Genomic DNA, 13663 nt, shown 5'->3' with positions numbered 1-13663 from the left:
GGTTACTAATCCTAATTGCCCTCTTTTCAGGTAAATAATAAGAGGCAGCATAGTTGTATTTCACATGCCAATACCTAGCTTTTTAAATCTTAAATTTTTCTGGCTTTTTAGTAACAACATGTTTTCTTTCTTTTTAAAATATTTTTTTATAGTAGATGGACACAATACCTTTATTTTTATGTGGTGCTGAGGATTGAACTCAGTGCCTCACATGTGCTAGGCAATCACCCTACCAACTAAGATATAGCCCCAGCCCAACAGCACATTTTCTTTTCTTTTCTTCTTTTTTAGAGACAGAGAGAGAGAGAGAGAGAGAGAGAGAGAGAGAGAGAGAGAGAGAATTTTTTAAATATTTACTTTTTAGTTCTCTGCGGGCATGACATCTTTGTTGGTATGTGGTGCTGAGGATCGAACCTGGGCCGCACACATGCCAGGTGAGCGCGCTACCGCTTGAGCCACATCCCCAGCCCCCAACAACACATTTTCAACAAATTAATATTTCTTCTTGTGTTCAGGCCAACAACACATTTTCAATTAATATTTCTTCTTGTGTTCATATAGGTTTTAAGATTCAGTGATATCTCCTCTTTTAGAACAGTGACTAGCAATGAATCTGTCTAAACAATGAGAAAGTACTTAATATTCCTAAAAGGTATACTATCCTGTTTTCTTTCTTTTCCAGTACTGGGGATTGAACCCAGTGGTGCTCTACCACTGAGTTATACCCCCAGCCCTTATTTTTTATTTGGAAACAAGATTTTACTGTTACCCAAGCTATCCTTGAATTTGTGATTCTCCTGCCTCTGCCTCCCAAACAGACGAGATTACAGGCCTACACCACTGTAACCAACTCTAATCTGTTTTTTGAATATGGTGGTTCTTTTTCTTTTCTGCATATTCTTCTAGCCGAAGAAGCCACTTGGTCCAGTACTGGGAACAGAGCTCTGCATCCATGAAATGTGGGTGGGCAGGGGATCCATCTTTGTAAGCTACCACAATCAGGCCACACTGAACCTAGAAAGAAACACAGGGTGATACCAGTATTTCTATATTAGGTCCAGAATTAGATTTATTTTCTTCTTACTCCAGGGCAAATTCAATCAGTACTAAGCATAATAATTCTAATTCAGTTTCTAAGGTGGGTTGATCAAAGACTTCACCAGGACACATGGAACACAAAGATGACAGATAAAACACTAAAGAATGGTCTGTGATCATTAAATAACTATTTAAACAAATGCCCAGAATGAAAGGAAAAACAGTGATATTTAGGTGAGACAAGGATAAGAGACAGTTAGCAGTGGGATAAAAATAGGGTAAAAACCAAAACCAGTGAAGCAGCTGTAAATAAGCATTGAGCAAATAAGTAAGTAGAGGTTCAGTGCCCTAACCTGAAAACTGTAGTTGGCATCATGGTTTATGGCACCCACATATGCCACAACTTGTAGAGGGTTGTCATATGTATTTTGGATAAAAGGCTTTGGTTTCTCTGATGTCTTCCAATCAATCACACACAACTTGCCCCTGAGGAGAAACCAAAGGAAGTCTTTATAGGTAACAGTCCAAACTGAGAAGCTCTATTAGGTTAACTCTTCTGTACCATTTACTACTTAGTTTACCCAATGACCACTGTTTCTATTCACCACTTTCCAAAACTAGTTTCACTTCTTTAGGATTAGAAAGGCATGATACAGCTGGGCACATGGTTCAGTGAAGAGCACTTTCCTAAGGTGCATGAGGTCTTTCTTGGCTTTGATCCTGAGCAATATAAACAAGAACCTCAGATGTGAACTACGTGGGCAAACTGAAAAAACAAAACAAAACAAAACAAAACCCAACTTTTCTGCAGTTTAAGTTTCTAAACTTTCTTTGTTTTTATTTATTTTTATGTGGTGCTGAGGATTGAACCCAGGGCCTCGCATGTGCTAGGCAAGAGCGCTCTACCTCTGAGCCACAACCCTTGCCCTAAGTTTCTAAACTTTCTTGTAATTCCTTGGACTTGTTTAACAGTTGACAGATGAATTAAAATGTGATTTTGCTTCAAAATCTTCAGAATGAAACACAATATGTCAATAGTGAAGTCCCCATCATGAAAGATTATGTATCATGGCACTTCAAACATTTTCTTGCTCAAAAACCAAAGCTAGGGTTCAAATTCATTAACAATTTTTTTTTTAAATTTTAATATTTATTTTTTAGTTTTCGGCAGACACAACATCTTTGTTTGTATGTGGTACTGAGGATCGAACCCGGGCCGCACACATGCCAGGCGAGTGCCCTATCACTTGAGCCACATCCCCAGCCCCTCATTAACAGTTAATAGGCACTGATTCCTCTACTAAAAGTTTACATACAAGGAAGGGAGTCTGGGATATTGGGAAAATAAAAATTTCTTGCCTTTTTCTTTTGGTACCAGGGATTAACTCAGGAGGACTTGACCACTGAGCCACACCTCAGCCCTATTTTGTATTTTATTTAGAGAGAGGGTCTCACTGAGTTGCTAAGTGCCTTGCTGTTGCTGAGGCTGGCTTTGAACTGGCAATCCTCCTGTCTCAGCCTCCTGAGTCACTGTGCCCAGCCCGCTATTTTTTTTTTTTCCCAAGGGAGGTGTCAGGTAACCAGTATACCCCTCCTCACTCCCCCAATCCTGGTGGGGGTCTTATTTATTTTTTATTTTTTTTTGGTATTGAGGATTGAACCCAGGTATATTCACCACTGAGTTACATCCCCATTCCTTTTATTTTTTGAGATAGGGTCTTGATAAATTGCTTAGGGCCTTGCTAAATTGCTAAGGCTGGTCTCAAAATTGCTATGCTCCTTCCTGCCTCAGCCTTCCAAGTTACTGAAATTATAAGCATGCATCACTGTGCCCAGCCTGGTGGGCTCTTATATTACAATTATAGATATTAAAGGGATTGTAGTGGAGAGATATCATTGGTGCTATCTGTTCAATCTGTCTTTTAAAACTTCATTTCACAATCAGAAGTTTGGCTGGGTGCAGTGGCTCAAGCCTGTAATTCTAGTAACTTGGTAGGCTGATGAAGGAAGATTGTAAATTCAAGTTCAACCTCAGCAACTTAGTGAGACCTTGTCTCAAAATGAAAAATCAAGAGGGTAGGGATGTAGCTCAGTGGTTAAATGCCCCTAGTTTAATCCCCAATACCAATAAATAAATAAATAAAAATAAAACCGCAATTTGTAGAGTAATTTTGTACAAAGTATGTATGTTACTTTCGTGTCAATATAACGCTAGATAGCTACAACTTATGCAGGCCTATATAAATAGAGCAGCACTTTCTTTCTTTTTGTTACCAGAGATTAAACCCAAGAGTGCTCAACCACTGAGTTACATTCCCAGCCCTTTTTATATTTTATTTTGAGACAGGGTTTCACTAGGTTGCTTATAGCCCTGCTAAACTGCTGAGGCTGGTTTTAAACCTGCCATCTTCCTGCTCCAGCCTCTTGAGCTGCTGAGGTTATAAAGGTGTGCCACCCTGCCTAGCTAGAGCAGCACTTTCTAAAATAAAATAAAATAGGAATGGGAATATAGCTCAGTTGGTAGAGTGTTTGCCTCACATGTACAAGGCCCTGAGTTCCATCTCCAGCACCACTAAAAAATAAAATAAAATGTCAGATGCCTGAAGTCCTAGCAACTCGGAGGTGAGGAGGGAGCAAGTAAGTTCAAGGTCAGCCTCAGCAATTCATAAGCAAGACATGATTTCAAATAAAAAAGAATGGGGGGATAGAGCTCAGCAGTAAAGTGTCCCTTGGGTGCTGTCCCCAGCATCATTAAATAAACAAACAAATAAGTAAATAAATAAATAAAATAAATAAGATGCAAGCCATATGTCATTTTAAACTTTCTAGTAGCTATGATTAAAAAAAGAAAAAAATAGGTATTTAGTATTTTATTTAACCCCAGATGTCTAAAATATTATCATTTCAGCATATAATTAATGTGAAAATGTTACTAATGGGGTGTTTTGCCTTGTTGTTGTTCTAAAGCATTGAAAACTAGTTTGTATATAGTCACAGCACACCTCCGTTTGTATTGCCCACTTTCAAATTCTATATAGCCATTTATGGGTAGTGACTACTCAATACAGGTCTAGAGATAATTTTATTGTCTTTATAGTTGTTTTGTAACATTGCCAAGTCTGAGAATCTACCTAAATGAGAAGAGAGCCCCAGTAACTCCATGAGGATGGTATTTCTAATTTTCACTTGAATAAATCAAAATGCCTCAAAAAAACAAAACAAAGAAAACCCCACCTTTCTGCCATGGACCACTGTTTATAGAAATGTACTATAATTATAGAACTTAACATTGGTTGGATATATAGCCTTAACCAAAATGCTTAGGACATTTAAGTATTTAAGATTTAAGCCATAGGCACATGCCTGTAATCCCAGTGACTTGGGAAACCACAAATTCGAAGCTAGCCTTGGAGGCAACTGGGTGAGACCATCAGCAATATGGTGAGATCCTGTCTCAAGATAAAAAGTAAGAATGGCTGGGGATGTAGCTCAGTGGTAAATTGCTAGTGCAAAAACAAAAATGAAAACCAAAAACTTCAGGTTTAGAATGTTTCAGATTTTAGACTATTTCACATTTCAGATGAGAGATGTTCAACCTGTAATGTGAAATATCTTAGTAGCATGTCAAAGACTATAAAACATTGATGAAAGAAGATGAAGACGACACAAATAAAATTTAAGATATCCCGCATTCATGGATCGACAAAATACTATTAAAATGTCCTCACTACCTAAAGCAACATACAGATTTAATGTAATCCTTAATAAAATTCCAATGTCATATTACATAGAAATAGAAAAAAAATCCTAAAATATTAATTTGAACCTTCAATAGCCAAAGCAATTGAGCTAAAAGGACAAAGCCAGAGCATTGCACTTATTTTTTTGGTACCAGGTGTTGAACCCAGTGACCTTAACCACTGAGCTACATCCCTAGCCCCTTTTTTCATGTTTTATTTTGAAACAGGGTCTGGCTAAGTCCTTGGTGCCTTGTTAAATTTCTGAGGTTGGTCTTAAACTTGCAATCCTTTTGCCTCGGCCTCACAAGTTGCCTGGACTATATAAGTGTACCACTGTGCCCAGCACCACACTTCTTGATTTCAAATTAAAAATTATATGCTGGGCATGGTGACTAACACCTGTAATTCTAAAGACTCAGGATTGGAGTCAGGAGGATCTCAAATTCAAGGCCACTATCAGGAACTTAGTGAGACCCTTCTGAAAATAAAAAATAAAAAAGGTTGAGAATATAGCTCAGTGGTAAAGTACCATTGGGTTCAATCCCTAGTACCAAATAAACAAACAAATAAATCAAGTTTAGTAATCAAAACAGCATGGTTCCAGCAAAAAGAAGAGACACACAGACCAATGGAACAGGACAGAGCCAGAAATAAATCCATGCATTTCAGTCAACTGATTTAAAAAAGCTGCCAAGAACACAATAGGGAAAGGACAGTATCTTCAATAAATGTTTAAAAAATGGATATCCACTTGCAGAAAAACGAATCTGCATCCTTATCTCACACCATATACAACAACTGACTGAAAATTAAACACCTAATTATAAGACCTGAAAGTATAAAACTTCTAGAAGGGGAAAAGTTCTACAACATTGGTCTGGGCAATGATTTTTTTAATATAACCCCAAAAGCACAAGTAACAAAAGCAAAAATGACAAATGGGATTATATAAAATTAAAAAGCTTCTACTCGGCACAGGAAACAATATAGTGAATAGACAAACCATAGAATAGGAGAAAATATTTATAAACAATACATGTAATAAGGAGCTATTATCCAAAATATATAAGAATTCAACTCAATAACAAGAAAACAAATAACTCCATTTAAAAATTGGGCAAAGAAGCCAGGCATGATGGTGCACGCCTCTAATCCCAGTGACTTGGGAGGCTGAGGCAGGAGAATCACAAGTTCAACGTCAGCCTCAGCAATTTAGTGAGATCCTGTTTCAAAAGAAAAAAATAAAATGGACCGGGAATGTAGCTTAGTGGTATAGCGCCCTGAGTGAAACTCCCAGTACTCCTCCTGCCAAAAGAATTTTTTTTTTTTTAAATATTTGTAGTTTTCGGTGGACACAGCATCTTTATTTTATTTGTACGTGGTGCTGAGGATCGAACCCAGCGCCCCGCGCATGCCAGGCGAGCACATTACCGCTTGAGCCACATCCCCAGCCCCCAGAATTTTTTTTAAAAAATATTTTTTTCTTGTCAATGTACCTTTATTTTGTTTATTTTTTATGTGGTGCTGAGGATTGAACCCAGTGTCTCATACATGCTAGGCAAGCACTCTACCACTGAATCACAACCCCAAACGCTGCCAAAAGAATTAAAAAAAAATTTTTTTTTTGGCGTGTGCAGTGATGCTGGAGGTTGAACCCAGGGCCTGATGCATGCATGCTAAGTATATATGCTATCACTGAGTTACATACCCAGCCCTGTCTTTTTTTTTTTTTAAGTTAAATTTTAACTAGAGCTCTATGGGCTATACACACAGATACCGCCCCCACTCCCCATCCTATTATCATTGCTCACATGCTTTATTTGGAATAAGGGTGCCTGCAGGTTATAGCTACTCTTGGAATCTGGACTAACTTGGAAAAAACAGTAACAGCAGAAATTTTAAAACTGCAGGAAGCTTCAGTAAGTTTAGAATTCTTCCTATCATGTCAACAACTCAACAGGAAGAGAGTTGATTTTCAGGGCCAACAGGTCATGGTACTAGGTTTAGGAAAACAGGAAAAAAGAAAAATCCCCAAAATAAAAAAAATTGAGAAAAAAGGAAATGTAAGAATCAAACTGGATCTTATGCTGGTATCCTGTTTGGAGAGAGGAGAAAAAGGAAAGGCTGGAAGGCACCATGCTGGGGATATTGAAAACTAGACTTTTTTCCCCAGCAGTCTGATTATGAAATACTGATTATCAAGGACTATGCACCTTTCCTTTCTGTATCTGTTATATCTCCTTCCCTGCACCCAATACTTTCACCTATAATATAGGTTTGACTTTAAAGAGGCAATGCCACAACACCTATAGGTATCCCTTGAAGCAGGGGTAAAGAAGAAAAAGTAAGCTGGGTGCACGCCTGAAATCCCAGTAAGTTGGGAGCCTGAGGAAAGACTGCATGTTCAAGGCCAGCCTGGGCAACTTAGCAAGATGGTCTCAAAATAAAAATGAGCTGGGAATATAGTTCAGTGGTTAAGTACCCCTGGGATCAATGCTCGGTACCAAAAAATAAAAATAAAAAAAAAGGAAAAGAAGTATCTCTTGACAGGCACCATCTGTCCTACCTGACATTCACTCACCACCACACTGTGACAGAAACAATTTCATACTTACTGATACTCAGCCACACAGTCCAGTAGACCTACATACTTTAAGGTCTCATGCTGAACAGCGCTTTCAAGAGCCCGCACTCCACTGACATCTTTCAGAATATGTTGGATGCTTTCGATGTAGCCACATTTGAGGAGTTTTTCATCTCTCTCTTTTATGCTCCCCTGGGGTGAAAGTATGCTTTCCAAGGCTTCATGGAACTGTTTCCCTTGTAAAAAGATGTCTGAAAGAAAAATCAAGGAAAAAGAAGGAAAAAAAAAGATACAAACAAAAACAAAGCTAATACGAAAAACCAATGCTATAGACACCATAAAACTAAAAGTCACATGAAAGTTGCCAGGCATGGTGGCACAGCCCTGTAATGCTAGCGAATGGGGGAGGGCTGAGGCAGGAGGATCACAAATTGGAGGCTAGCCTCAATAATTTAGAACCTTATTCAAAATAAAAAAATAAAAGTGACTGGGAATGTAGCTCAATGGTAAAGCACCCATGATATTGGTTAAATCCCCAGTACCAAAACCCAAAATCCCAAAAAACAACAACAACAAAAACACACAACCCATAAAAGTTACCTTTAAGAGGCAACCCCAGCAGGGCACAGTGGCATAGGCCTATAATCCCAGTGACTCAGGAGGCTGAGGCAGGAGGATTACAAATTTGAGGCCAACCTTAGACATTTAGTGAGGCCCTAAACTTAGCAAGACCTTGTCTTAAAAAAAAAAAAAAAAAAAAAATTAAAAAGGACTGGGGGAAAAAAAAAAAAGGACTGGGGAAGTAGTTTAGTGAAATACTCCAGTACCAATTAAAAAAAAAAAAAGAAAGAAAGAAAGAAAAAGAGAGAAAGGGGCAACCCCTATGATACAAAATTTAGCTTCTGGTGGGCCCTAAGAATGTACTTTCAAAAACCAAAGGGATCAGATCTGTTTAGAAATGAAACACATTTAAATGAAATATTTCTAGTAGAATTAAGCCAAAGCTAGAACTGAAGATCTGCGGGGCTTAAGGACCACATCTAATTTATGGTACTGTCTGTGTAAGTACCCAATTTAAAGAGTTTTAACTGGTTGTAATAAAAACCATTAGAAATTTAGGGCACTATGCTTCTGGTTAGTTCTTGTTACAACTAAAACTTAAGACAGGCATAGATTAAAAATATTTGGATGTTGTGGAATTTGGATGGGGAGGTGAGAAGAATATGTGGCATTCTTCCTCTGCACTTATTTATTTTTTTGGTACCATAATCTGCTCTTTTTAATTCACCCCAAGCAAAGAAAGAAGTTTAAACTCAGAGAACACCATTCAGATACACACAACAATTAGTAGGAGATAATACATGCTTGGAGACAGACCCTCATAAAAGGAGAAAAACAATCTCATCCAATAGGTAAAATTAAACCATATTAAGTTTTTCAAGTTTGTTTTGCACTACTGGGGATTAAATTTAGGGTCTCACATATGCTAGGCAAGTGCTCTATCCCAGCCCTTGTCAAGTATTTTTATGAAGACTTTGAAAGTTGAATTCTACCACTGGCAAAAAAAAATGGCATTGCTTCTAGGAAATTACTTGGAGAATTAAAGATGAATTCAACTTAGTAAATAAATTATTCTATTCTACATATACTTTGCTCAATTTGGATTATTACCCCATAGAAGGCTTACAAAAAAATTTAAGACTGATGGAATTAAAACCTAAAGAATAGAGATATGGTATTTATCTATAGACTAGCTTAATGAATCAGAAGATAAACATGTCAAAAACAGGAAGAGGGCTAAGGGGCGTAGGTCAGTGATAGAGTGCTTGCTCAGCATATGTGAAGTGGCTGGTATTCCCCAGCAACATACATAAGAAAATGTTGCTTTATCTACTGCCATGCAAACAGGCAATTCATTCTTTGCTGTCGACCTGAACTGTGGCTAGATTCTTCAATATATGTAACCTCACACAAGGAAATCTAGACTTCAGAGTCCCTTAGAGTATGTGGCTCAGAACATCAAACATGACTCAGTTTATAAATTTGGTCTGAGATGAGGTCATGAATTCAATCCCTGGCACCAGGAAAAAAAAATTCAAGAATAGATTATAGGTATCATCAAGTCAGAGTATTTATTCAATAAAGGAATGCAAGTGAAATGTTTTAAGTCTCAGTACAAGTGCATTTAAAAAGAAATCATGCATCATCAATATTCTGATGCTAGAACTGGCAGGATAGTTGATATTTTAGGATTAAAAAAAAAATTAGTGTTGACTGGAGGGTGTAGTTGTGGTATAGTGCTTGCCCAGAACATGTGAAGAGTACCACTAAAACAAAACAAAAACAAATGAGTGTAACAAAAATAAATAAATTAGAATAAACTTCAGCCTTTTTCATCATGATCAACACTTAAATCTGAGTATAACAGACTTTCTCATCCTCACCCTTCTTTTAAAAAGTGAACTGATACTTGGAAATTGCTCAAGTGTTTGGAAGAAGGTGAGCCTCTGGGCACATCCCTATGCTTTGGGCTTTGGATCGACTGAAGAGAATTTATCAATTCAGTAGGATTCAGATTGCCTCTCTAGACCCAGTAATCAATTTAGTGACTTTTCTCCTTCCTTCTTTTTTTCTCTTTCTTGACATGACACTAATCTATGTGATTGTCCCTATTTTCTTAAAGAGTGAATTGAAGGTTGATCTAGAGTTAACAGAAAAACACAGCAGAAAGCTCATTTAGATCAACAAAGTTGACCCTGAAATGCGCCCAGGGTTACAGGGGCACATTTGCAATCCAAAGAGAAATTCCTTTCCTTTACCTATGGGGTCACCATTGCATTTCCTTACTCTGTGCCAAGAGCTGCAGACCCTAGGCTCCCATGTGACCCAGCAGATTTCTCCCTTTACAATTCTTAAATTACCAGTAATTTCAGATTCCTGAAAGTTGTTTAAGGAAAATCAAAACAACTCCTCATGAGGAACATAAATTCTAGTGGTACAAATACAAAACTTAGGTCATTAGAAGAGTTTTTTGGTACTTATTTAGAAAGCGGAGAATAATTTCATAGTTACCCATTTTAAGAAGGCAGCCCCTGAGCCTGGCATGCTGGTACATGCCTTTAATCCTAGAAACTTGGGAAGCTGAGGCAGGAGGATTACAAGTTCAAAGCCAGCCTCAGCAAAAACAAGGCGCTAAACAACTCAGTGAGACCCTGTCTCTAAATAGGGCTGGGGATGTGGCTCAGTGGTGTAGCCCTGAGTTCAATCTCCAGTTCCCCTGAAAAAAAAAAAAGGTTGGGGATGTAGTTTAGTTGTAAAGCGCCCCTGGGTTCAATCCCCAGTACCACACACCAAAAAAAAAAAAAAAAAAAAAAAAGCTGGGTCATGACAATAGCCTCTGCATATAATTCTTGCCCTATACAGCTAAGGAATATTAAAAGGGGGTAAGGCCTTGACCAGGTACTGTACATACTTAAAATGTGTGCATGGTTACATCATATTTTCTAAAATGCTTGAGAATAAGTACACTACTTTTATTTTTACCTTTTCAGTACTAGGGACTGAACCCAGGTGTACTCCACCCCTGAGCATCATCCCCCAGCCCTTTTTATTTGGAGACTTAGAGGTCTCCCTAAATACTGAGGTCAGTCTTGTGATCCTCCTTCTTCAGTTTCTTGAGTTGCTGGAATCACAAATGCCACTATGTTATATTATAAACACCATAGTGCCCCTATGTCTAGTAAGCACACTACTTTTAAAACAAAAAGAAAATCGCTCATGTACCACTAGGGGTATATGTACTGATCTTAAGGAAGCATGGGCTAAGGAATGTCTATGTAAAAATTTAGTTTGAACAAAACATACACGCAAATCTTGCCACTGAGCTAACTCCCTAGCCCCACTTTTTAAAAATTAACTAATTATTTTTTTGGTGGTGCTGGGGATAAAAACCAGGATCTTATGCATACTTTTTTTTTCATTTTATTTTGATAGGGTGTTTTATTAATTTGCTGAAGCTGGCCTTAAATTTGTAATCCTCCAGCCTCAGTTTCCGAAGTACCTGGGATCACAGTGGGTACCAAGACTGTCCTCATGGGACCAGCTAATTGGCTTAAACAAATCATGTGTTTTTGAATGGAAGCTATTCTTACCCATCTAAGAAATTTAGGACTTGAAAGCTAAAGTTAATTTACTTTTAGTTCCTAATCAAGAATATCTGAATAATGGGCCATCTGTTCTGGCTTATTGCCAGGATCTTTAAATTTACCAGTCAGTTTACACTTGATCTACTGAACAGGTATTTGATTCTGATGCCTACCAAATGAGAATTTTATTATCAAGTGACTTTTTTTCCATAATTAGGGAAAATAACCAATTCTGATATAGTTTGTAGCTTATAAAACAAATTAATTTTATGTTCATGTAGTCAAATTATTGATCTCTGTGCTTCAGTTTCATCTATGAAATGGGGAACTAGTTTATGTTTCACAGGATTGTCATGAGGATTGCATTAATACATATGAAGTGCTATTTTATGCTAATTAAATAAATAGTTCCTCACTAGTAAGGTTAAAAATGCTTAATTCTGCCAGGTAAAGTCGTATATACCTTTAACCCAGTAACTTGAGAGGCTGAGATGGCAAGTTAGAGGGCAGACTCAGCAACAAAGCAAGATCCTATCTCAAAATTAAAAAATAAAAATAAAAAGGGTTGAAACTGTAGCCCAGTGGTAGGGAATCCCTGGATTCAATCCTTACTGCCCCACCCGCAAAACAGAAACCATCTTTGGTTCTTTTGATACCAATACTTTCTCTATATTCTAAAAATTATAGAACCAGAATTAAGAGAATTACTTGAGGTGTATTCTGCAAAGCCATCTTCTCCCAGCTCCAGAATCATTCGCTGTTTCCACCTCTCCAAATAGAAAACCTGTTGTGATGTCATGGTCTGCTGAAGTACCCGGGTCACACTTGGTATCATATTCCTTTGCAAAGGGATTTTCAAAGGCATTGAAGAATCATTTGGATCAGAAGAGTCACTTCTCTCTGGATTGAAGATGGGAAACCAGTTTCGTGGGACTCTTGCCCCCTTATCTTGCTTTGAGAGTTTATGTTTACTCACGGGTCCATAGAGTAAACAATCTTCCTCAAACAATGATTCTGGAGTCTGGGCAAGGCCTCTGAATGACAAAACAGACCTTACTAAACTAGAGTATTTAGTTTGGTCCACTTCTTCATAAGGGTTTTTTTTCTTCCGGCCATATGAATAAAGGGAAGTGGAGAAATTCACAAGGGGAGCTGGCTCTACAGAAAACCCCTTTAAACTTCTGAGATGCCTGCAAATGGTCTGAAATGCCTTCATCTTTAATTTTTTTTCACTTCTATCTCCGCAATGTCGAGAACCTTTTTTTTATTTTGTATTCCTATTAAAAAGAAAAGTGGTGTTAGATACCAGACCTATAACATATTTGAACCACCAGTGAAAGCTGCATCGGAATCACGTTGCCTATCTAACTGTATTTAGTAAACCTTTTCGACGTGTTTGCAGAAAGCTATTTCCCATGAAAGAATCAATCCCAGAAAGGCTAGCACTTATTAAATGCCAACTAGTAGATAGTTTGGGCAAGACGCCCCTAATCTTTAATCTTAAGAGATGCGACGCTCAGGAAGGAAGGTTTTCCTGGGAGACCGCAAAATAGAACGATGGGAAGCGTCCTGCAAAAGCCGCGAGTCGTAGTTATGGATCTCTAAATATCAGGTTTTTTGTTAAATATACGGATATTTCTTATTTAATCCTCACACACTCTAGAGTGGGCATTATAGTGATCCCGTTTTACGGACGTGAAATTCGAACTTCTGAAAGGTGGCCTTGTTACAGGTTGGAGCTAGTAAGCCGCGGTCAGCAAGGCCCGCCGACCTATCCGGACAACGTGGTCTCCGGCTCCACAGCAGGTGCAGACCCACGGCGGGGACAGAGCGGCTGTGGGCCGTGTGGGGATAATGTGGCTCAGGGAAGAGTTACAACTGAAACAGAACGTCAGCCTACAGCAGGGTTAGTACCTTGGACGCTACCACGCTTTGTTAACTCCCAAGGCGCCAACACCTTCTCGAGAATCCTACTTTTATCAGTCCCGCGCTTTGGCCTGGAGTCAAGCCCCGCCCCAGGCAAGACAGCCCCGTCATGCACTGCGGCGCTCACGCCCCACCCCCTGTCCTTTCTCAAGCCTCCACAGGCAAGCAACCCATAGGGAGTCCCACCCCTCGTGCTGAAGCGCGGGCACCTCCAAATCTCGTACTTTCTC

At 38.6% G+C, this 13663-nt stretch overlaps 1 protein-coding gene across 2 annotated transcripts; it reads right to left on the bottom strand.

Moving 5' to 3' along the window:
* Window positions 1-337: 337 nt before the first annotated feature.
* MGME1 (mitochondrial genome maintenance exonuclease 1) lies at window positions 338-13554 on the bottom strand. 2 transcript variants are annotated; one of them, XM_081292729.1, is made up of 5 exons: window positions 13422-13554; window positions 12216-12784; window positions 7394-7613; window positions 1392-1524; window positions 338-1014 (listed from the first exon to the last, which is right to left on the bottom strand). In XM_081292729.1, exons 2-5 carry the CDS (start codon window positions 12721-12723, stop codon window positions 853-855), a joined length of 1023 nt encoding a protein of 340 aa, XP_081148855.1. In that variant the 5' UTR covers window positions 12724-12784; window positions 13422-13554; the 3' UTR covers window positions 338-852. The 2 variants fall into 2 exon arrangements, with proteins under 2 accessions (XP_081148855.1, XP_081148856.1); XM_081292730.1 differs by having other exon boundaries at window positions 7430-7613.
* Window positions 13555-13663: the final 109 nt, after the last annotated feature.

The sequence above is a fragment of the Spermophilus citellus genome (assembly GCF_964194105.1).
Source record: "Spermophilus citellus genome assembly, chromosome: 4".
Taxonomy (NCBI): domain Eukaryota; kingdom Metazoa; phylum Chordata; class Mammalia; order Rodentia; family Sciuridae; genus Spermophilus; species Spermophilus citellus.
Note: the sequence above shows the minus strand (reverse complement) of the source record. Positions and strands in the feature narration are given on the sequence as shown.

Bases quoted from the DNA above. Each gene is read 5' to 3' on its own strand.
- MGME1 (XM_081292729.1), bottom strand. From the start codon at position 12,723: ATGAAGGCATTTCAGACCATTTGCAGGCATCTCAGAAGTTTAAAGGGG. The intron at 7,614-12,215 runs GTAATTCTCTTA...TTTTTCTTTCAG, and splicing joins CTTTGCAGAATACACCTCAA to ACATCTTTTTACAAGGGAAA. The intron at 1,015-1,391 runs GTTAGGGCACTG...GTTTCTTTCTAG, and splicing joins ATGCCAACTACAGTTTTCAG to GTTCAGTGTGGCCTGATTGT.